At 39.8% G+C, this 25,743-nt stretch overlaps 1 protein-coding gene across 10 annotated transcripts in view; it reads right to left on the minus strand.

The window, feature by feature from the left end:
• Window positions 1-11,122: 11,122 nt before the first annotated feature.
• Window positions 11,123-25,743, minus strand: part of kif23 (kinesin family member 23) — a 47,375-nt gene continuing 32,754 nt past the window's right edge. For 4 of the 10 annotated variants that reach the window (XM_043677160.1, XM_043677159.1, XM_043677164.1 and 1 more), the window contains 7 exons: window positions 21,026-21,226; window positions 18,882-19,193; window positions 14,334-14,567; window positions 13,942-14,030; window positions 12,900-12,978; window positions 12,678-12,748; window positions 11,123-11,969 (listed from right to left, as the gene is read on the minus strand). In XM_043677160.1, the coding sequence (XP_043533095.1) occupies window positions 11,954-11,969; window positions 12,678-12,748; window positions 12,900-12,978; window positions 13,942-14,030; window positions 14,334-14,567; window positions 18,882-19,193; window positions 21,026-21,226 (1,002 nt within the window). In that variant the 3' untranslated portion in view covers window positions 11,123-11,953. The remainder of the gene's footprint in view (window positions 11,970-12,677; window positions 12,749-12,899; window positions 12,979-13,941; window positions 14,031-14,333; window positions 14,568-18,881; window positions 19,194-21,025; window positions 21,227-25,743) is intronic. The other 6 variants (XM_043677166.1, XM_043677168.1, XM_043677167.1 and 3 more) reach the window with 4 other exon arrangements.

The raw sequence follows: 25,743 nt of genomic DNA on the forward strand, positions 1-25,743 counted from the left end.
TATAGAAAAAGCTGTGTGGTCTGTGCATCTCATGTACAGCCTCTTCGATATAATAAAATACATGCTTTCTCAAATAAAATGCATCACCAAACTAGATTAGGACAAATGACCAAAAGTTTGCTCAGAGAGATAGAGTTTAAGGAGCATCTTAAGAAGGAGAGAGCAATGTGACTTCCAGACTTAGCACTCCAGCAGCTGAATTCAAGGTAGCAATTAAATCAGGAGACATAAAGGGGCAGAAGATCAAGAGCTGTAGAGATGGAGGAAATTACAGGGGTAGGAGGGGGAAGACAGAAATTACAGGGGTAGGAGGGGGAAGACAGAAATTACAGGGGTAGGAGGGAGAAGCCAGACTTAGCACTCCAGCAGCTGAATTCAAGGTAGCAATTAAATCAGGAGACATAAAGGGGCAGAAGATCAAGAGCTGTAGAGATGGAGGAAATTACAGGGGTAGGAGGGGGAAGACAGAAATTACAGGGGTAGGAGGGGGAAGACAGAAATTACAGGGGTAGGAGGGGGAAGACAGAAATTACAGGGGTAGGAGGGAGAAGACAGAAATTACAGAAACGAGGGGGAAGACAGAAATTACAGGGGTAGGAGGGAGAAGACAGAAATTACAGAAACGAGGGGGAAGACAGAAATTACAGGGGTAGGAGGGAGAAGACAGAAATTACAGAAAGGATGGGGAAGACAGAAATTACAGGGGTAGGAGGGAGAAGACAGAAATTACAGAAAGGATGGGGAAGACAGAAATTACAGGGGTAGGAGGGAGAAGACAGAAATTACAGAAAGGATGGGGAAGACAGAAATTACAGGGGTAGGAGGGAGAAGACAGAAATTACAGAAAGGATGGGGAAGACAGAAATTACAGGGGTAGGAGGGAGAAGACAGAAATTACAGAAAGGATGGGGAAGACAGAAATTACAGGGGTAGGAGGGAGAAGACAGAAATTACAGAAAGGATGGGGAAGACAGAAATTACAGGGGTAGGAGGGAGAAGACAGAAATTACAGAAAGGATGGGGAAGACAGAAATTACAGGGGTAGGAGGGAGAAGACAGAAATTACAGAAAGGATGGGGAAGACAGAAATTACAGGGGTAGGAGGGAGAAGACAGAAATTACAGAAAGGATGGGGAAGACAGAAATTACAGGGGTAGGAGGGAGAAGACAGAAATTACAGAAAGGATGGGGAAGACAGAAATTACAGGGGTAGGAGGGAGAAGACAGAAATTACAGAAAGGATGGGGAAGACAGAAATTACAGGGGTAGGAGGGAGAAGACAGAAATTACAGAAAGGATGGGGAAGACAGAAATTACAGGGGTAGGAGGGAGAAGACAGAAATTACAGAAAGGATGGGGAAGACAGAAATTACAGGGGTAGGAGGGAGAAGACAGAAATTACAGAAAGGATGGGGAAGACAGAAATTACAGGGGTAGGAGGGAGAAGACAGAAATTACAGAAAGGATGGGGAAGACAGAAATTACAGGGGTAGGAGGGAGAAGACAGAAATTACAGAAAGGATGGGGAAGACAGAAATTACAGGGGTAGGAGGGAGAAGACAGAAATTACAGAAAGGATGGGGAAGACAGAAATTACAGGGGTAGGAGGGAGAAGACAGAAATTACAGAAAGGATGGGGAAGACAGAAATTACAGGGGTAGGAGGGAGAAGACAGAAATTACAGAAAGGATGGGGAAGACAGAAATTACAGGGGTAGGAGGGAGAAGACAGAAATTACAGAAAGGATGGGGAAGACAGAAATTACAGGGGTAGGAGGGAGAAGACAGAAATTACAGAAAGGATGGGGAAGACAGAAATTACAGGGGTAGGAGGGAGAAGACAGAAATTACAGAAAGGATGGGGAAGACAGAAATTACAGGGGTAGGAGGGAGAAGACAGAAATTACAGAAAGGATGGGGAAGACAGAAATTACAGGGGTAGGAGGGAGAAGACAGAAATTACAGAAAGGATGGGGAAGACAGAAATTACAGGGGTAGGAGGGAGAAGACAGAAATTACAGAAAGGATGGGGAAGACAGAAATTACAGGGGTAGGAGGGAGAAGACAGAAATTACAGAAAGGATGGGGAAGACAGAAATTACAGGGGTAGGAGGGAGAAGACAGAAATTACAGAAAGGATGGGGAAGACAGAAATTACAGGGGTAGGAGGGAGAAGACAGAAATTACAGAAAGGATGGGGAAGACAGAAATTACAGGGGTAGGAGGGAGAAGACAGAAATTACAGAAAGGATGGGGAAGACAGAAATTACAGGGGTAGGAGGGAGAAGACAGAAATTACAGAAAGGATGGGGAAGACAGAAATTACAGGGGTAGGAGGGAGAAGACAGAAATTACAGAAAGGATGGGGAAGACAGAAATTACAGGGGTAGGAGGGAGAAGACAGAAATTACAGAAAGGATGGGGAAGACAGAAATTACAGGGGTAGGAGGGAGAAGACAGAAATTACAGAAAGGATGGGGAAGACAGAAATTACAGGGGTAGGAGGGAGAAGACAGAAATTACAGAAAGGATGGGGAAGACAGAAATTACAGGGGTAGGAGGGAGAAGACAGAAATTACAGAAAGGATGGGGAAGACAGAAATTACAGGGGTAGGAGGGAGAAGACAGAAATTACAGAAAGGATGGGGAAGACAGAAATTACAGGGGTAGGAGGGAGAAGACAGAAATTACAGAAAGGATGGGGAAGACAGAAATTACAGGGGTAGGAGGGAGAAGACAGAAATTACAGAAAGGATGGGGAAGACAGAAATTACAGGGGTAGGAGGGAGAAGACAGAAATTACAGAAAGGATGGGGAAGACAGAAATTACAGGGGTAGGAGGGAGAAGACAGAAATTACAGAAAGGATGGGGAAGACAGAAATTACAGGGGTAGGAGGGAGAAGACAGAAATTACAGAAAGGATGGGGAAGACAGAAATTACAGGGGTAGGAGGGAGAAGACAGAAATTACAGAAAGGATGGGGAAGACAGAAATTACAGGGGTAGGAGGGAGAAGACAGAAATTACAGAAAGGATGGGGAAGACAGAAATTACAGGGGTAGGAGGGAGAAGACAGAAATTACAGAAAGGATGGGGAAGACAGAAATTACAGGGGTAGGAGGGAGAAGACAGAAATTACAGAAAGGATGGGGAAGACAGAAATTACAGGGGTAGGAGGGAGAAGACAGAAATTACAGAAAGGATGGGGAAGACAGAAATTACAGGGGTAGGAGGGAGAAGACAGAAATTACAGAAAGGATGGGGAAGACAGAAATTACAGGGGTAGGAGGGAGAAGACAGAAATTACAGAAAGGATGGGGAAGACAGAAATTACAGGGGTAGGAGGGAGAAGACAGAAATTACAGAAAGGATGGGGAAGACAGAAATTACAGGGGTAGGAGGGAGAAGACAGAAATTACAGAAAGGATGGGGAAGACAGAAATTACAGGGGTAGGAGGGAGAAGACAGAAATTACAGAAAGGATGGGGAAGACAGAAATTACAGGGGTAGGAGGGAGAAGACAGAAATTACAGAAAGGATGGGGAAGACAGAAATTACAGGGGTAGGAGGGAGAAGACAGAAATTACAGAAAGGATGGGGAAGACAGAAATTACAGGGGTAGGAGGGAGAAGACAGAAATTACAGAAAGGATGGGGAAGACAGAAATTACAGGGGTAGGAGGGAGAAGACAGAAATTACAGAAAGGATGGGGAAGACAGAAATTACAGGGGTAGGAGGGAGAAGACAGAAATTACAGAAAGGATGGGGAAGACAGAAATTACAGGGGTAGGAGGGAGAAGACAGAAATTACAGAAAGGATGGGGAAGACAGAAATTACAGGGGTAGGAGGGAGAAGACAGAAATTACAGAAAGGATGGGGAAGACAGAAATTACAGGGGTAGGAGGGAGAAGACAGAAATTACAGAAAGGATGGGGAAGACAGAAATTACAGGGGTAGGAGGGAGAAGACAGAAATTACAGAAAGGATGGGGAAGACAGAAATTACAGGGGTAGGAGGGAGAAGACAGAAATTACAGAAAGGATGGGGAAGACAGAAATTACAGGGGTAGGAGGGAGAAGACAGAAATTACAGAAAGGATGGGGAAGACAGAAATTACAGGGGTAGGAGGGAGAAGACAGAAATTACAGAAAGGATGGGGAAGACAGAAATTACAGGGGTAGGAGGGAGAAGACAGAAATTACAGAAAGGATGGGGAAGACAGAAATTACAGGGGTAGGAGGGAGAAGACAGAAATTACAGAAAGGATGGGGAAGACAGAAATTACAGGGGTAGGAGGGAGAAGACAGAAATTACAGAAAGGATGGGGAAGACAGAAATTACAGGGGTAGGAGGGAGAAGACAGAAATTACAGAAAGGATGGGGAAGACAGAAATTACAGGGGTAGGAGGGAGAAGACAGAAATTACAGAAAGGATGGGGAAGACAGAAATTACAGGGGTAGGAGGGAGAAGACAGAAATTACAGAAAGGATGGGGAAGACAGAAATTACAGGGGTAGGAGGGAGAAGACAGAAATTACAGAAAGGATGGGGAAGACAGAAATTACAGGGGTAGGAGGGAGAAGACAGAAATTACAGAAAGGATGGGGAAGACAGAAATTACAGGGGTAGGAGGGAGAAGACAGAAATTACAGAAAGGATGGGGAAGACAGAAATTACAGGGGTAGGAGGGAGAAGACAGAAATTACAGAAAGGATGGGGAAGACAGAAATTACAGGGGTAGGAGGGAGAAGACAGAAATTACAGAAAGGATGGGGAAGACAGAAATTACAGGGGTAGGAGGGAGAAGACAGAAATTACAGAAAGGATGGGGAAGACAGAAATTACAGGGGTAGGAGGGAGAAGACAGAAATTACAGAAAGGATGGGGAAGACAGAAATTACAGGGGTAGGAGGGAGAAGACAGAAATTACAGAAAGGATGGGGAAGACAGAAATTACAGGGGTAGGAGGGAGAAGACAGAAATTACAGAAAGGATGGGGAAGACAGAAATTACAGGGGTAGGAGGGAGAAGACAGAAATTACAGAAAGGATGGGGAAGACAGAAATTACAGGGGTAGGAGGGAGAAGACAGAAATTACAGAAAGGATGGGGAAGACAGAAATTACAGGGGTAGGAGGGAGAAGACAGAAATTACAGAAAGGATGGGGAAGACAGAAATTACAGGGGTAGGAGGGAGAAGACAGAAATTACAGAAAGGATGGGGAAGACAGAAATTACAGGGGTAGGAGGGAGAAGACAGAAATTACAGAAAGGATGGGGAAGACAGAAATTACAGGGGTAGGAGGGAGAAGACAGAAATTACAGAAAGGATGGGGAAGACAGAAATTACAGGGGTAGGAGGGAGAAGACAGAAATTACAGAAAGGATGGGGAAGACAGAAATTACAGGGGTAGGAGGGAGAAGACAGAAATTACAGAAAGGATGGGGAAGACAGAAATTACAGGGGTAGGAGGGAGAAGACAGAAATTACAGAAAGGATGGGGAAGACAGAAATTACAGGGGTAGGAGGGAGAAGACAGAAATTACAGAAAGGATGGGGAAGACAGAAATTACAGGGGTAGGAGGGAGAAGACAGAAATTACAGAAAGGATGGGGAAGACAGAAATTACAGGGGTAGGAGGGAGAAGACAGAAATTACAGAAAGGATGGGGAAGACAGAAATTACAGGGGTAGGAGGGAGAAGACAGAAATTACAGAAAGGATGGGGAAGACAGAAATTACAGGGGTAGGAGGGAGAAGACAGAAATTACAGAAAGGATGGGGAAGACAGAAATTACAGGGGTAGGAGGGAGAAGACAGAAATTACAGAAAGGATGGGGAAGACAGAAATTACAGGGGTAGGAGGGAGAAGACAGAAATTACAGAAAGGATGGGGAAGACAGAAATTACAGGGGTAGGAGGGAGAAGACAGAAATTACAGAAAGGATGGGGAAGACAGAAATTACAGGGGTAGGAGGGAGAAGACAGAAATTACAGAAAGGATGGGGAAGACAGAAATTACAGGGGTAGGAGGGAGAAGACAGAAATTACAGAAAGGATGGGGAAGACAGAAATTACAGGGGTAGGAGGGAGAAGACAGAAATTACAGAAAGGATGGGGAAGACAGAAATTACAGGGGTAGGAGGGAGAAGACAGAAATTACAGAAAGGATGGGGAAGACAGAAATTACAGGGGTAGGAGGGAGAAGACAGAAATTACAGAAAGGATGGGGAAGACAGAAATTACAGGGGTAGGAGGGAGAAGACAGAAATTACAGAAAGGATGGGGAAGACAGAAATTACAGGGGTAGGAGGGAGAAGACAGAAATTACAGAAAGGATGGGGAAGACAGAAATTACAGGGGTAGGAGGGAGAAGACAGAAATTACAGAAAGGATGGGGAAGACAGAAATTACAGGGGTAGGAGGGAGAAGACAGAAATTACAGAAAGGATGGGGAAGACAGAAATTACAGGGGTAGGAGGGAGAAGACAGAAATTACAGAAAGGATGGGGAAGACAGAAATTACAGGGGTAGGAGGGAGAAGACAGAAATTACAGAAAGGATGGGGAAGACAGAAATTACAGGGGTAGGAGGGAGAAGACAGAAATTACAGAAAGGATGGGGAAGACAGAAATTACAGGGGTAGGAGGGAGAAGACAGAAATTACAGAAAGGATGGGGAAGACAGAAATTACAGGGGTAGGAGGGAGAAGACAGAAATTACAGAAAGGATGGGGAAGACAGAAATTACAGGGGTAGGAGGGAGAAGACAGAAATTACAGAAAGGATGGGGAAGACAGAAATTACAGGGGTAGGAGGGAGAAGACAGAAATTACAGAAAGGATGGGGAAGACAGAAATTACAGGGGTAGGAGGGAGAAGACAGAAATTACAGAAAGGATGGGGAAGACAGAAATTACAGGGGTAGGAGGGAGAAGACAGAAATTACAGAAAGGATGGGGAAGACAGAAATTACAGGGGTAGGCTGTTGGTTTCTGTGCCGTTATGAGTCCTTGGGGTCGCAGTAGTCTGGCAGTCAGTTCCGAGATGCTCCTGATGTATGGTAGTGTGGCTAGTCCTTTTGGTTGTGGTATGTCCTCGTTCCGTGGTCTGACCTTGTATTTCCATCTCCGTAACATTGTGCGTTATTTCTTTAGCAGATTTCTAGCTCAGCTTGATGTTCTAGTTGTAAGTTTGCTCACTGAGCTGGAAGGTATGTTTTCAGACGTTTCGTCACCATACTAAGTTAAATCATCTGTTACCCTCCGGTGAAGTGCTAGTGTTATGTCCTGCTTTCCATTTATGTGTCTTGGTTTCTCAAGTTGGGTGATATTATTTCCTGTTCTTTTTTTCCTTCTAGGATGGTAGATGGGGTCCAAATCGATGTGTTTATTAACTGAGTTCTGATTAGAATGCCAAGCCTCCAGGAATTCTTGTGCATGTCTCTGTTTAGCTTGTCCAAGGATGGATGTATTGTCCAAGTCACAGTAGAACGAACAGTTAATGGAGAACTTCAAACCAGTGTCTACAGGAAAACAACACATACAGACCATACAAAACAACACATGCAGTTCCTTGTTGATAACTCAGTGCTGCTAGTGAGAAACTCACCATGCTGTGAAAAGCATAAGAGATGGAGTGAGATTCTCCCACTCAGGATGGGCCTTACCAGACTTTTAATCAGATTCTAGCTCAAATCCTACAATACTCCATGTTGCTGAGACCCCTACAACATTCTGCCTGTTACTGCTCATGGGATTCTGCACTGCACTAATTGCATGTCCCTGCTTTAGGGCAGTGATTACACAATGTTCTTGTTTTGAATTAAACTGTTTTGCAAGATCGTGAAAGGTGCTTTGTAAATTGAAGTCATTTCTTCCTCTAATTCAACCTTGCAAGTCAAGCCACCAGATGGAAATCAGCACCACTTTCTCAACAACACTGGCAATGTTCCTAATGGGAAGAAATGGCTACAGTTAATGCTCAGTTAATTACCTGTAAAACACAGGACCAGGGAGGATCGCCAACCTGTCCAGGGCCACCCATGTAGAAGCTATGTTCAAGAAAGCACAACAATGCCTCTACTTTTTCAGGAGGTGAAGGAAATTCAGCATGTCTATAAATACTCTTCCCAATTTTTATAGATACAACACAAAAAGCATTCTATCTGGATGAATCACTCCTTTGTTTGGCAATTGCTTTGCCCAGGACCATTAGTAACTAGAGTTGTGAACATAGCCCAATACATCACTTGAGCCAGCTAACATAATCAGAGAACCCTTCCACCTCAGTTATAATCTGTTCCATCGGAAAGGTACAAATGCTTAAAACACACATACCAACAGATTCAAGAACAGCTCATTTAAAGTTAAATTTAGTTTCTGCAGCCAGAACAATGTATCCTTCACTCTATTCTATGACCCTTATACAATTTGTATGGTTTGATCTGCCTGTACCGCACTCAAAACAAAACTTTTCAATGTACCTAGGTACATGTAACAATAGGAAATCCAATCAAAAAGTTTTAGAATCCAGTAAAAACCAAATGAAAAAAGGTGCTGAGGTTTGATGTATACCCTTTGGCAGTAAGAGCAGAATATGAATGTGTTTCTGTTTGACATAGCAATGTGTTAACATTTCCTGTTAACGGCAAAAAGGTATTTAAATAAAATAAACACCTTAAATGGTGATTCTACTAACAAAAGTGCCAAGTGACACTGGTTGAACAAACTGTGTACTCAAAAGTCTTAAACGATCCTTTTTTGAGCAAACAGCAAACTTTTGTGATAAAATAAACAAGAGCAAAATAAAGAAGAGTGTAAGAATTGACTGTAGTGAGGTTAAAGTGCCCCAAAATAGAAAGTTTAAACTTGCTTGGCTGGCAGCAAATCAAACCAAAAGAAATGAGGGTTTCTTTCACACTAGGAACTGATAGACCATTCATGAATCTGTATGATCCTGGAATGGGAAGAGGAAGATAAACCACAAGACTTTGCACAGTTTTAAATTCTCAAATGCTTTAGTGGGGAGGTGTGAAAGAGAAAAGGTCATCTTTTTATTCTTCAACAGATGAATATATCCTGGGTCCACAATTCTTCTGGTAGTATTCATTTTATTTCACATACAATACTTTCTTTGCATAGTACAGAAGGTCAGAAGGTAGAACTTGAACGTCACATACGGTCAGTCTTTTTAAAGTTCCTCTCCAACAAAGGAAAGCTTGAATACCTCCTTGGTCGAGAGTTACTGGCTATTGAAGGAAGTTTATTCAATTTACTCACGGAACATGGACATCGCTGACTATCCAGCATTTCTAGTTGCCCTTGAAAAGGTGAGCTGCCTTATTGAACCACCGCAGCCGACATACTGTAGGTTGATCCACAATGCCCTTAGGAAGGCAATTCCATAACTTTGACCTAGATAAAGTGATATATTCTCCAGTCAGGATGGTGAGTGGCTGGGAGGTGAATTTGCAGGAGGTAGTGTTCCCATGTATTTGCTACCTATGTCCTTTCAGATGGAAGTGGTCATGGATTTGGAAGACGCTGTTTAAGATCACTGGTGAATTTCTGCAGGGCATCTTATAGACAGTACACACTGCAGCGACTGAGCATTGATGGTGGAGGGAATGGATATGGTGCCAATCAAGCAGCAAGTGTTCTATTTCACTCCTGAATTGTGACTTATAAATGGTGGACAGGCTTTGGAAAGTCAGGAAGGAGTCTGATCTGCTCTCATAATCACTGTTTGTGACACCTCCAGTTGAGTTTCTGATTAATGGTAACCTTCAGGATGTTGACAGTGGGCTTTTTAGTGATGGTAATAATATTGAATGCCAAGGGCAGAGATTAGATTGACTCTTATCAGAGATGGTCATTCCCTGGCATTTGTGTGGCATAAATGTTACTTGTCACTTATCAGTCCAAGTTTGGATACTGTCCAGATCTTGTTGCATTTGAACATGGACTGTTTCAGCATTGGAGGAGTTGTGAATGGTGCTGAACATTGGTAAAGAATCCCACTTCTGACCTGATGGAGGGAAAGTAATTGATGAAGCAGCTGAAGTTGGTTTGGCTTAGGATACTACCCATAGCAACTATTGCAGAGATGTCCTGGAGCTCAGATGACTGACCACCAACAACCACAGCCATCTTCTTATGTGCCAAGTATGACTCCAATTAGCAGAGAGTTTGTCCCCAGCTATCCACTGATTCTAGTTTTGCAAGGGCCCCTGACACACGTGCGCGCGCGCACACACACACACACACAGTCCAATGAGTCCTTCATGTCAAGGGCTGTCTCTCTCACCTGACCTTAGCTCGTATGATCTGAAAGCAGCAGTTTATTGACTGCATGTTCAGTGCAATATCAAAATTTCAGTTTGTTCTCACCACATCGGAGGGCCTTCCAGGTCATGTGTTATGCCAGACGGGTTCTGCCAATGCTACAGGTGTGCTTGTCCTTTCCTCTTCTTTCCAATAAAGGATACTGACTTAAGCTCCACAACTATTTTGTGATCCATCTTAGCCACTTTCTGACCAAACAATAACAAGCTGCCCTTGACCAGTTCCCCTTTGCTACTTAAAGGCAAATAACTGGTGGCATTTGGAACAGCCAGTGCAGTAATCTGTAGTTAGTTGAAAATACCATAAAAGGTAACAACAGCTCAGGAATATGAACATTATAAACAGGATGAGAGGAGTTATTAAACATCATGGAGCTGGCAAAGAGCAGACATCAGCCCAACTCATTTCAAGTCGTCAAATAAATAATTATATAAAACATGCATTAAACATTAGATATTTAAATACCCAATGCTACTTTAGCTGAAGGAAATTGGATAGGTTTGTATTCTTTTGGAACTGATGCAGTTACATATTACATGAACAAATTTATGAAATAAAACATAGGCTTCTTAAACTTGCTGCTCTGGAGATTGTGGCTTTAACCACATTTGTATTTTCATGTATCCAGACTAGGAAGAACATAATGTAGCACATGCACTTTTAATATTTTCACAAAGCAAAGGAAAAATCTTTAAAATAGATCTTCAAACGCTGAATTCAACAGCAGATATTTTCTATTCTTCCCATATTGGTAAAGAAGAGACCCACAAAACATCATGTAATGTTGTATGAACAATTTAATCAAAATTGACTATTTATAGTTTAGACACTGCAAATAAAATATTCCAATTTCCAACAAAACCATGTTAAACAAAAATCTATTAGGTTTAATGGTTTATAATGTACAGTTGAAGTAATAAAGAAATTATTGCCTATTGAAAAGCTTCTGGTACGAGAGACAAAAGATGTTGCCTTGATACTGACATGCATATACACATAAAACAATGAGTTCATTCTAAAGTGCATTGTGTCAACTGAACAATAGCAGCAGCTCAGAACACGTGATGCCAGGGTTTGGTGATCGAATATTGATTGCTTTTTAAAAAGAAATACATGTGGCAAGCATAATCCTATTTTCTTTTCTTTAAAAAGATAATAACAAAAAAAAGTCCACATATAGGATGTTGCAATTTACAAACAGAATTTCCCAAATGGTCTTATGAAAACCACAGACAATCTGTAAACACAAAAGTTTTTTCTTTCAGTGATACTGGCTATTTGTTTGGAAAAACAAAATTGCAAAACAAAAGATCATGATTAATCTACATGGGAAAGGTATAAAATTTGTATCCACATGTAAAAATAAGCACAATGCTCATACTGTAAAATACATAATCTGTGATGTGCAATGAAACGGCACCTGAATATCAAATATATACAAAACAAGCCAGCTATGTTTACTATTGTCTCAGTTCAAAAATGTTTACAGCATTGATATCACATTCCCCCTAATTTTGCATAGTATCATCTACCCTGCCGATGCTTAACAATTGCCCACTATTTGCCCAAGATTATTCTGTTGAAGGAAGTTTGTTTATAGTATCCGGCATTTACGGTTTTCTGCGCCTAGAAACAAAGAGGAATATATTAAGAAGCTATTTCAGTAAATCAGTCAAAACAAAATCAGTGATTATGTCACAAGAGGAAACCATTTGGCCCATCAAATCTATGCTAGCTTTCTGAAGAACAATCTAGTCAATTCCCTGGCTCCATTCAATCCCTGTAGATGCATTTTTCAAGTGCCCATGCAATTTTGTTTTGAAATCAATAATAGCCTCAGCTTTCCCCACCCATGTAGATTGCAAATTCCAGGTCATCGGCATACATTTCTCAAAATAAATTTCCTCATTTTCTCTCTGTCCCCAACCCCATATCTCTTGCCCAATCCTTAGCCCTCTTGTCCTTATATCAGCAGCTACTGGGAGCAGCTTCTTTATATTTTTGTTTAAAAGTGCCCCGTTTTTTCTTCTCTCCCTCACACCACACGTGCAAATCTTTAGCCCACATTTAGTTAAATTTACATTGCTAGCCAAGTTGACTACATACAGTAACTATTGTCAAATTAAGTCAAAACCTCTGCAGTTAGACCTTCCTTCCAGGGATCCAAACTCAAGTTAAAATACTCTGTGGGATATTTTGCAGAGATATGTAGATTTCCAGGTACTGGGATGATTTACTGGCCAGCTCAAACCAAAACACAATTCAGAATTGCTGACTGTTCTCAGACAAATAAAGACCATGTGAAATAAACCTAAAGCAGGTAAGATGACATACTTGGGTTGAGCATGATGCTGATACCCAGGTCCAAAGTTGCTTCCTGCTTTCATTTCTACAGCAACTGAACACTGAAAAACAGAATATCACAAGTTGAAAAAGCAGTATTAATGATCTTTAATATTAGAGATGATAACAGGCATAAGCAGAGGAATTGAGAAAGAGATGTTTGAGGAAGCTCCCCAGTGCTTGGCTTTAATCTTCAAAAATACAGATCATTACCCTTGTCTCCACATCAGTCCATTCTGATTCTGTAGTCTCTTCTTGTTGAGGGGGTGCTGATTGTGAAGATCTACGTTTTCTAGTAAGTGGAGACAAAATTAAAAAAGGCAAACACATTATTTACAGATTCTCCAAGATCATTGCACAGCTAGGGATATACTATAGAGTTTACAGCTTATAGCTTCCCAGGTTCAAAAAGGTTGAAGTTTCCAATTTCAACATGCTTACGTATTACCATCAGGAAAGGTTATAAAGTGGCATAACTATTCCTGCGCTCATGAATCAACTATCTAGTTGATTATGTTCGCTTATTTTGGTGTATGAGATAATCAAGTCTTTATATGACTGACCAAAAGGGTAGGTATTTAAGACCAACAAAAAAAAAGGGCAAACATACTATATTGCAACAAAACTAAGAAATTTGAAAAAAATAACTCAACAGCAAAAATATTTATTTTAAAAAGAGTGGACTGAAATAATTTGCACTGATTGAGCTAATAAGAATGAACTTTAACTGCAGGTGAAAACAGATTTGTGAAAGAAAATGCGTTTTCTTAAAGCTTCAATACAAAGGGTCACATTCTCAACAGTACAAGAAGCCAATTTAACTAATAACAATAAATTCATTCTTCAATTAATTCTGCTCTGCCAACTAATTTCTTCATTGAAATTACTCACCTGTTTAATTTTCAAAACACTAAAGAATCAAGGAGCTTCATTGTTTAACATTCTAAATTACAATGCTTTTTGAAAAAAGGTCTGAAGTGTGCAAAGGACAAGCATATAATGTTCGGTTTACAACGTGCAGTTCCCACTCAAATTACAAATGGGTATACACTGCTTGGAAATTCCAAAGCATATTGAAGTTAAAACAATGTACTGTATTAAAGAGGAGAGATATATTTTAATAAGACATCACTGGATATTACACTGATTCTACTATTCTTCCCATCATTAAACCAATGCATGCAAATTCAAGCTAATCTTCCAAAATTGACCATTATCATTAATTGAAATTCACACATCGTGCCACAATACGTACCTCGTGCTGCCGGGTGCCTCTTGTTTTAGTTTTTCAATATCTGTGAATTGTACGGCCTGCCCACCACCCCTGGTCTTGTAAACTTCTCCCTTCAAATTACAATAAAATTCACACTAATCACTATCATGACAACACAGTGGAACTTTAGATATTGTTTACAAGTTTATTTTTAGAAAAAGGTTTATAACATTTTTTTAAAAAGTGAAACTGAATCAAAAACAAATTGCCAATCCCAAAACTGAAATGATCAATTTTACCTGCAAACTTATTTGAAAAATGTTATTTGAAGTAAAAACTAGAAACATGAAATCTGATAGGTAAATGCTCTAAATCAAGAATTATGATCGCTTAAGCTTTATTTACTTGAATTTTGCTGCAATTCTGTTCATTACCTTGATGAGCTTGGTCTCAATCTCCCCATCCGATGCAAGCTCCTGGTGTGTCAAAATGTACTTGTCACACTTAGCCAGAGCTTTTTCATTTGGCACAGCCACTGTGATGGCATTGGGAATGTGTGGCTGTAGGACAGTGTCTGTTTCCACGCTACCAACTGGCTTATGGTCTACCCATCGTTCCCCACCCGCTGAGCGTGACCGTCTGTGGCGTAGGCGAACAGGTGGTGCATTCTAAGCAGATTGAAACAGTAATCAACAGAAATTGTAATCAGAGATTCCTAATTAGAGGATCCCTTAAAAAAAATACAGATTTGATTGGCAAAAGTAATGCGAAAAGAAAAACACATTCGTCTTGTTAATAGGAAGAACAAATTCAACTTTTATTTGAATTTTAAACCTATGCTTTGCTAGAAAATAACCTGGCAAGACCAGAAATGCAAAGCTGCATTATAATAGATTAGACGAAGCAGAATTTTTGCATCATTTTCTGATTTAATTTGGAATTGCAAATAGCACAGTAAGTTTTCAACCTAAATGAGTTACTGAATTTAGAACATACAAATTGATTTGGTTAACCAGCCAGAGAAGACTTCAGCTAGGTTATGTTAATAGCCAACTGTAAGTTAGGAAAAGGATCCTTCATGGTTATGCAAAGCAAGCCACCATGCACCAAAAAAAAACAAGAACGAGGTTTTCAAGACTAGTAATGCTACCACATACAAGAGCATTTCTCAGGCGAGGCAAAAGGAACCATGCTTCAAGACCTTAAGACATTTAGTAGCTTCACATGCACAGACAATATCCATTATCTAATTTTACATTTCCAATTGTATTTGTGCTGAAGCACATATTTAGGAAAAACCAAAACATGCACATTTCTGATGGTTAGAACAGAACTGAAAGCCAAAAAACAATCAAAATGAAAGCTAAGTAAAATTATTAGTGCATGCCTAGAATTACAGTCAGCTCACAATGAAACTCCCAACCCCCTTTGTCTTATATCTGGACTACAAGTGTGTGCTTCTGCATGACAGAAATAAAAAGGTGGTACAGCAGGCATTGAATTCTCCTCCTTTTGGATGGGCCATCAAATAACAGAAGGGTAGATACATGCACAGGAGAGCAAGGAAATAGATTATCTCACAAATGAGGTAAAGTTTAATTTTTTTTAAACACTTATTATGACATGCATTTATTTATTCAAATTAGTAACATTTTGACAATGGACAAACAGCTGGTTTTGCAAAATGATTATTATCAGTATGAAAGTCTCTCCATTGTTTAGGAGCTCTCTCGCAACACTAGTACTTGGGTAGGGAACTGTGCACTACTGCATTTTATTGGGTAGTTGGCCAAAAATTGAAAAGTTACATGTTGAGAGTTAGCCATATCATTCATTTCAAATATCACTTGCAAACTAAGAATAGTTATTTTTAAATCTAGATGTGTAACTAACCAGACAGTAATTGGAAATTTTCATGTTGAACTTTATACCTCAAGATAAATACTGTATATGCAAAATATAAATATTGGAAAATCACTTATTCTCTTAGTGAGAAATCAAAAACAGAAACAAACCATGATGAAGAGGGAGCACAATCTTATAAGTGACACCTTAGAAAACCAATCAGGAGACAGTAGGAAGTGATGCCACTAAAACGGCTTTTACTTTTGAAAAAACAAATCAGGAATCATACATTGTTTAGCCAATCTGAACTGTTCAAGTACATATCAAGGCAATTAAAGTCTCAGGATGTCTCAGATCAGACACAGGCTTAGTAGTTATCAATATTTATTCAGGTCTGGGTCTTAGTGATAGTGTGTAAAATGTCAGAAGACAAGAGAAGAACTTCAGTCAACACAATTTAACAGGAGACAGCATTTCATTGTAAATTGACAGAGTCCTTTATATCATTTGTACTAGTTTTGACAAACTGTACATATTGAGAAACTTGTGAAAACATACCCATATTTGGAATGATCTTGGAACTATTCAGGAATAGTAAACCTTTAGATGGGTCACTCAATTCAATCTATAATTATGAACTGAAGGTTTGTGTGGTGCACTGGTAGTGTCCCTACCTCTGATACAGATTCAAGCCCTACTTGGTCATAACACATCTGAACAAGTTGATTGGAAGTACCTATAACAACAAACTAATTGGCACTTGTGGAATAGTGGCAGTACCACTATCTCTGGGCTTGAAAGCTTGGGTTCAAGTCCCACCTATTCCAGACATGTGTAAGAATCTGCCTGAACAGGGTGATTAAAAATATCTTTAACTGTAAATTCACTTAGGTCTTAAAATGAAAGCAAATGCAAAAATCTTACTCAGTGCTACAAGGTCAACTCATCATCAGAATCTGTCCTCTAAAGAACCTTTGAGGTTTCATCTTTACACCAACATGCCAGTTCCCTACATGCCAGTTCCCAACAATGGGAGCTTACCTGCTACTTTCCTATAACTAACTGTTGCATCACATAACAATTACCCAAATACCAGAGCTTCAGCAGAATGATGCCAGCTTTGTCAACTCCTTTCCTTCCCTTAGAGGAATGAATGGAGCACTGGAAGGATTTGCAGGTTGATAGCTATGATAATGATCATAACACGACCTATCATGACCCAGAGCAAACCTGAACCCAGAGCTTGCAGAGAATACTCCCAAATTACCAGATACATACCAAAAATATTAAACATTAGTGTGAAAAATTGCAATTAGAAAAATGTTAGGGTGTATAAAAATAACAAACAGAAAAATGTTTTCTACAAAAGGTTCTACTTAGTACTGAGTAAACAAACTTGATAGGTACACCTAGATATTGGAATGTGCAGACTCACCCTTTTTTTGGCATGTCAAAACTCAAAAACTGAAAAAGGCAAATTTAAATCCAAGCACAACAATTCAGACATATATCAGAGATTGTTGTGGCTTTTTGACAGTTATTTGAGCCTTGGACCTTTCATCCAAATATACAGATGAAATGGTGAACTGAGAATTAGACAATTTTGCAATTAAAGCAAGTAAAAAAAAAGCAGTTACAACAATAAGCAGCAGCACACAATGCTTGTTGTCTGCATCAATAGCTTAGAAATAAACAAACATTCAGCACTTGCCAAACAATCAGTAACTTCAAACATTCTGACTTGTCCATACAAACTATACTGTAAGTGTGTATTAAACCTATAATGTATCTCTCTCTCTCGCGAGACATTTTCCACAAGGTTGAAGCTGTGACAAATGGAATAGTCCATTCTCAGACTTCTTGCAGTATCTTGACATCAGAAAATTTGCATTGAAATAATGCAACAAGGATTAGATTTTAAGCTGATAATTCTAAATTTGGATCTCACATATACAACTGTCAAAGGTATACAGGGAAATCTAAAATAACAAGGTTGTTTGATTATCACAAGTGCACAATGAAGAGGTAAGAGGCCACAAGGCCAAGGACTCACTCTCAGGTTGCACAGTGATGTTACTTAGCAGGATTATTTTAACAGCCATCTTAAAGCAACATTAAAGTTTGCAAGTTTGCTATAATAAAGTCACCATAATCCCAGGGGACACAGGGCTGCTCTCCTGTTGCAGAGAGATGACTGGTGGAGAGTTTAACTGAGGGTCACCTTCTCACAGACTAGAGGCAATGTTAAGAAGGCAGGACCTTCAAAGGTGACCTCAGTTGGTGTGAAAATTGAACCCACACTGTTGATGTAACTGCATTGCAAACCAGCCATCCAGTCAATTGGGTTAACAGACAGAGAGCTGAGAGAGTAACTTAAGTCTGGTATGATCTGAAGAATAAACATATGGCACTCAAATCATTCACTATTTCTTTATTCACAGATGCTGCCACATCTGTTAAATTTCTCTGGCAACGTTTCATTCAGATTTCTAACATCTGCACTAATTTGGCTTTCGGTGCAGTTCTAATGAATGTTCTCCTGCATATGATCAAATGTTAGAAATAATACAACTGACAAAACCTAATTACCGCAACTACAAAACTAGCTCAATTATATTTCAAAGTCTGTCCTTTGATTCAGTACAGCAAGTTGGGCTTGACCATTCAACATTATACAATTCACAAAGTGAATGACCCAACATGAGTATCAGTTACCTATACATACATTAAGAATTAAAGGTCACAAGAACAATTAATTCCCTTGCAAAGTGCTCATTAAGTATCATTAAATCCTGTCAAGTATTTTCAAATGGACAGCAGTGATTCAAAGCCAGCAGCTCATCACAAGGTCCACAAGGGAAAATGGAGACAGGCAATAAATGTTGGCCTAACAAGTAGTGGCAACAGCCCATGAATGAATTTTAAAAAATCTCTTGACTGGTGAGCATAACAAGCAACCAACAAGGAGTAATGCAGCAGCAGTTAGACATTGCAACAGAGTATAAAGACTGCATGGATGATACTGACGAGTAATTAAGTTGACTTCCTTCTTAGAGGAAGTGTGTGCTGTGTGCAGTGCTTTCTTCGGTGCCTTAATTGTACAATTTTACCCTTTACAATCTTTAGTGCTCACTAACCCGCTGGGGTCCATCCTGGTCTACTCCGCCTTCTCTTCTATAGCCGTTGACTTTGCCGCTGCCCAGCTTGTTCACTCCCTGCCTTCTCTCTTGGAAATTGGAGTCCCTAACTTGTGGAGTCTCCAGCAGTCTACGTTTATTCTTGGGCAGTGCACTACCATTTCTGTTCCATTCTGGAGTTTTCTGCTCCCATTCGGAGATGCAGGAGGCCACAGAGATGGTGCTGCAGGAGTTAGAGCGCCTATGCAGCTGTGGCCTAGATACTGGGCAGTTCTGGCTAATGGGTTGGGATGCTAAACTGTTACCAGGAAACTATAGAAATAGGATGAAAAATTAGAAAAGACATACACTTAAAAATATATACAGTGATCAGTTTTTTTTCAATATGTAATAGTTATTAACAATAAATAGTTCTATTTTGTACTGCAGTTCTGATCCATCTATTAGAAAAATAGCAAAACTTGCTGGGATATGGGTAGAATAGTCATATCAGCCATCGTCTGGTACCTCAGAGTACCATTATTTGTGTGAGGTGGGAGGTGTCAGGCTATTTGACTGTTGAAGATATCATTGCCAAACCCTAGCCTTAACCAGCGAGAACCACTGCAGTATCCACTGGAGTTCCTCTTCACCACTTAAAAACCAGATATGCTTTTTCAAACATACCGATTTTGCAGATATGATCCAGGTTAGGAAACTTGCAAATGAATATGGAAATAGTCCACTTGCATTTTTCCTTATGTGCTGATATCAACAAGTACAATGATAGATTTTTCTAAAACCGCACAATTTACCTTACCAGTTTACCTTCCTAGTTTTTATGCACAATTTTTCTTGCATCATATTTTCTGCGTAAAAAAATAAAGAGCACAGGCGTCCTAAAGAATTCATGCGCCCCTAGAGACCTCGAGCAGAATAAAGGTTGAGTGCTGTAAAGATATGTATAAACATAGCTACCAGGATTACTAACAATGAGCTGCAGAATAGACACAGGGTGGTAATTATTGCAACATTAAACTTTGGTTTTGATTCATTTAAAATTTCATTGAATATAAAGATGTGGAAGATAATTATTAAAAGGCAATATAACATGGCAGTGAAGGTCCTTAATACAGAACATTTACTAGTAAATAGGATAAGAATTTATCCCATAGTCACAAAATGTCTCTGCCATTACAAAGTGAAACGTACAAAAACTGATAATCACTTTATATCAATGCAATGCTAAAATGTTAAGCAAATCCAAGAAATAACGAATAAGTGTGTTCCTGAGCTCTTTTCCCTTCCCTATCACCTATGTGAACAATCAAAAAAGTAAATTGGGTGCAGATGCATAGGATAGATCATGAAAGGAGCAGCTAATCGACGCATCCACATCTCATTCAAAAATAATCTGGATAAATCCTCTATGCCAACATCAAATGCTAGTGTACCCCATGCTAAATCTCTCAAGCAATGCACATTTGTCTTAGGTATGGAGTTAGTGCAACATTGAAGACATGTGAAAGACAGCTTTAATTTAGTTGTATTTCCACTAAACTACCAAAATGCTTGGAGCCATTTAGGTCACTGTGAAAGTAAAATGGTTCTATAAACTTTGTGGAAAGAGAGGAAGGTTTAACTATATAGAGAAATCAAACACAGCCTCAGTTCACCATGGGGCAACAATCTGTCACTTCAAAGAGAAAAATAACCGTTTTTAACAAAAGATACAAAATTTCAGAAATTGACTTTCTAGGTGCAAAATACATGCCCCGAATATACTTAATCTGCTGTCACAATTAGCTTGTATCAAGCTTGTAAAATGAAAAATAATTTGTAATGTGGAATAATGCAGCAATGCACAAAAAGGCCCATTGCTAGATGGCATCTCAACCTTCATCTAACCTCATGAAACAACAAAGTCACAACACAATATTTTACCAAATATACCATTTTAAAATAAACTCATGGCCTGCAGAATTATATATAGGAATTCAAATGTCAAGACAAAGCAGTAACTTGATCAAAGATGTTGAAAATACATTCCACTAAAAAGCATTATGTAATGCTTTTTTTTCCAAATTGACAAACACCAAATATTATCCTAAAAATTAAATATACACAAAGATTTAGTATTGTGCTAAGCAACTTAAGCATCTTACTGTACATACAGGAACTGAAGGTGGAGATGCCGATCGCACATGCACATGTACTTTCTTGTCGTTTTCTCTTGGTGTCCTCTCTGGTTTCTCAGCCCTTTCTGTCCTTGCCTCTGCAACAATTGCTTTGAGTTGCTTGAGCTTTTCATCTTTCACCCAAAGCTTATTTTGCATCTCGAGCTGCTTAGCTTGAACACGACGTTCCTGCAGGTTGATTTGGCCAAATTTGTTTTTCCCCCAAAAAGGTTTCGGGAAGGTTGCGGAGAAAGAGAAGTAAAAGGAAGAAGGAGAAAAAGATTAATTTTCCTTCGCAATAACTTTACGAAATTTAGTGAACTTGTATATTAATTTTATTGTTGCAGGAATATTTCAGGAAGAGACAAATCAACCCATGAGCCGTCCCTATCCAAACCACAAAATTCTTTTTAAGTTTACTTTACTGGATTTCTCTATTTCAAATTTTGCAAGCCTGTGTGCTTGAAGCAAACTCTTGCCAAACTGATGCCTAAACTCAGGCTAAGACAATTTAGCAAAGACACTTTTATATGTGAGTTAGTTAGAACATGGTACCACCAATAGGTTATCTCTTTAGTTTCATTAGCAATCTATTGCATTAATTTCCTTGACTCATGGTTTAGAGCTTCCTTGTCTACCATTATAGTTGCTCTCTCTTCCATTTCTTCTTCTTCTGAATATTGGTCTCACTTTGTTTCTTGTAAAGTTGTCACTTGCTGTCCACAGTACATCAAATCTTAGGATGTCTAATTTCTCTTTTACTATTACTTGCTTTAGTTTCTCTGGCTTTCCTTGCCTATCCGTATTTGTTAATTCTACATTCCTATTCTTTTATGAACCATGTGCAAATGTATATATAGATTCTGCTGGATGGCAGCTTGAGTCCTCATTTCCTCCCTTAGCAAGCAAAACCTTGTTTACCCCTTGACTGGGGCTCCTGTCCACACAACTGGTGCTTACATTTGCTGACGTCATTCTGTGCCATCGTCTTGGCTAATTTTCAATGATCGCTTGCCATTGTGTTAGTTGCTAATAATTCAACTGTTGTGACAGCAAATGCTGGGTTACAAATGATACCAATACCACTCTGTTACAAGGTAACAGTTCATACACAAAATATTTTCTCATTTCCATTCCACCTCTCAAAAAAAGTATAACGATGCAAAATCCTACATTCTCTTGTCAGGCGTATGCAGTCATATAGATTACCTGATACCCTGGCCAATGCTTAAGTTGCAACACTTTTCACATGTTCTCCCAGGCTATAGCAGCCCTACACTTCTCTCAATGTAAGAACCAAGAGAAGCTGTTCCCCTTCCCCAACACTGGCAAGGTCATTTGCCAGACCTCAAATACCCCTTCCTTTTCAAGGCCAAACAATTTCACAAGCAAACATCCTGATGAGGTGGGTAATTAAATGATAAAGTTAAAAAATTAGATTAAACAGGAGAGTGGGAAGAGCTACATGTTTGATATGGTAGATTAGCGCAGCATGACTGCGGAAAGAGTTGAAGGAGATATATGGTCTTGGAAAAAGAAATGAGTACAGCCAAATTCTCAAAGAAGAGGGCTTATAATAACAAATACATGATTCATGCACCATGAAAGATTATAAACATGGAGACTGGTGATAAAGGAAGATTTCAACTGGACAACACAAACAGTTAAGACAAAAGATACAGGTATAATGCGAAGAACTCAAAAGGTTCAGCTGGGAAAAAAAAGTCCATTCACAAGTTTGCGAAAATGAAAACCATACTCTGCGCTGAAGACCCAGAATGGAATATGCAAAAAAAAAAAAGGAGCTTGATCATGTGAATGTACCTATTAGAGAAGGTGCAAAACTTGACCTACTCTTGGGAAATAAGGCAGGGCAGGTGACTGAGGTGCCAGTGGGGGAGCACTTTGGGGCCAGCGACTGTAATTCTATTAGATTTTAAAAAGTGATGGAAAAGGATAGACCAGATCTAAAAGTTGAAGTTCTAAATTGGAGAAAGGCAAATTTTGACGGTATTAGGCAAGAACTTTCAAAAGCTAATTGGGGGCAGATGTTTGCAGATAAATGGACAGCTGGAAAATGGGAAGCCTTCAGAAATGAGATAACGAGAATCCAGATATTCCTGTTAGAGTGAAAGGAAAGGCTGGTAGGTATAGGGAATGCTGGATGACTAAAGAAATTGAGGGTTTGGTTAAGAAAAAGAAGGAATCATATGTAAGGTATAGTCAGGATAGATGGAGTGAATCCTTAGAAGAGTATAAAGAAGTATACTTGAGAGGGAAATCAGGAGGGCAAAAACAGGACATGAGATAGCTTTGGCAAATAGAATTAAGGAGAATCCAAAGAGTTTTTACAAACACATTAAGAACAAAAGGATAACTAGGGAGAGAATAGGGCCACTCAAAGACCAGCAAGGCGGCCTTTGTGTGGAGCTTTAGAAAATGGAAGAGATACCAAACGAGTATTTTGCATCAGTATTTACTGTGGAAAAGGATATGGAAGGTATAGACTGGAGGGAAATAGATGCTGACACCTTGCAAAATGTCCAGATTACAGAGGAGGAAGTGCTGGATGTCTTGGAACGCTTAAGGGTGGATAAATCCCCAGGATCTGATCAGGTGTACCCTAGAACTCTGTGGGAAGCTAGAGAAGTGATTGCTGGGCCTCTTACTGAGATATTTGTATCGATGAGAGTCACAGGTGAGGTGCCGGAAGACTGGAGGTTGGTTAACGTGGTGCCACTATTTAAGAAGGGTGGTAAAGACAAGCCAGGGAACTACAGATCACTGAGCCTGACCTCGGTGGTGGGCAAGTTGTTGAAGGGAATCCTGAGGGAGAGGATGTACACGTATTTGGAAAGGCAAGGACTGATTAGGGATAGACAACATGGCTTTGTGCATGGGAAATCATGTCTCACAAAGTTGATTGAGTTTTTTGAAGAAGTAACAAAGAGGATTGATGAGGGCAGAGCGGTAGACGTGATCTATATGGACTTCATTAAGGCTTTCGACAAGGTTCCCCATGGGAGACTGATTAGCAAGATTAGATCTCACAGAATACAGGGAGAACTAGCCATTTGGATACAGAACTGGCTCAAAGGTCGAAGACAGAGGGTGGTGGTGGAGGGTTGCTTTTCAGACTGGAGGCCTGTGACCAGTGGAGTGCCACAAGGATCGGTGCTGGGTCCTCTACTTTTTGTCATTCACATAAATGATTTGGATGCGAGCATAAGAGGTACAGTTAGTAAGTTTGGAGATGACACCAAAATTGGAGGTGTAGTGGACAGCGAAGAGGGTTACCTCAGATTACAACAGGATCTGGACCAGATGGGCCAATGGGCTGAGAAGTGGCAGATGAAGTTTAATTCAGACAAATGCAAGAGCTGCATTTTGGGAAAGCAAATCTTAGCAGGACTTATACACTTAATGGTAAGGTCCTAGAGTGTTGCCGGACAAAGAGAACTTGGAGTGCAGGTTCATAGCTCCTTGAAAGTGGAGTCGCAGGTCGATAGGATAGTGATAGCGGCGTTTGGTATGCTTTCTTTTATTGGCAAGAGTATTGAGTATAGGAGGTGGGAGGTCATGTTGCGGCTGTACAGATATTTGTTAAGCCACTGTTGGAATATTGCGTGCAATTCTAGACTCCTTCCTATCAGAAAGATGTTGTGAAACTTGAAAGGGTTCAGAAAAGATTTACAAGGATGTTGCCAAGGTTGGACGCTGAACAGGCTGGGACGGTTTCCTCTGAAGCGGAGGTTGAGGGGTGACCTTATAGAGGTTTACAAAATTATGAAAGGCATGGATAGGGTAAATAGACAAAATCTTTTCCCTGGGGTCAGGGAGTCCAGAACTAGAGGGTATAGGTTTAGGGTGAGAGGGGAAAGTTATAAAAGAGACCTAAGAGGTAACTTTTTTTTACAGAGAGGGTGGTACATGCATGGAATGAGCTGGCAGAGAAAGTGGTATAATTGCAACATTTAAGGGGCATTTGGAATGGTATATGAATAGGAAGGGTTTGGAGGGATATGGGCCGGGTGCTTGCAGGTGGGACTAGATTGGGTTGGGATATCTGTTCGGCATGGACAGGTTGGACCGAAGGGTCTGTTTCCATGCTGTACATCTGTATGACTATCTGAAAGATATAAGCAAAGCATTATTTAGAAAATTCAAGGATATCATCAACTCAAAAGAGCAATGTAAATCAATTGAAGAACAGGCCAAAGAATGAGCCACAAAGAACATATGGTTAAGAGGAAGGATTTTAAAAAAACTTGTTTTAGGTTGGTAATGCTGCAAATGTCAAAAAATAAAAATCAGTAGAATATTGAAGATAAGTTAAAATACAAGTATATGAGAACAAGGAGACACCCAAACTGAACTGATAGGAGAAAGAGTAATGTTGACATCAGATTTAATTAGACTAGAAATACTGGAGTGAGATAAAAGCAGCAAGGCGATAAAAAAAAAAAACCAAAAAGCTGCTGGAAATCGATGGAATACCTACAGAGTTGATTAAAAACATGGGATTGAACTGAACATCAAATGTTTACTAAGCCCTACAAAGATATTTACTTATCTGGAGAATGCCCGAGGACTTAATGCAAACTATAATGATCACCCAAAGAAAGCAGCTAAAAGAATGCTGTTCTGACTATCATACAATTAGTCTAATCACCCAAGCATTGAAGGTTGCTTTGAGTGTTATAACA

This window comes from Chiloscyllium plagiosum, chromosome 36 (genome assembly GCF_004010195.1).
Source record: "Chiloscyllium plagiosum isolate BGI_BamShark_2017 chromosome 36, ASM401019v2, whole genome shotgun sequence".
In the NCBI taxonomy this organism is placed as follows: Eukaryota; Metazoa; Chordata; class Chondrichthyes; order Orectolobiformes; family Hemiscylliidae; genus Chiloscyllium; species Chiloscyllium plagiosum.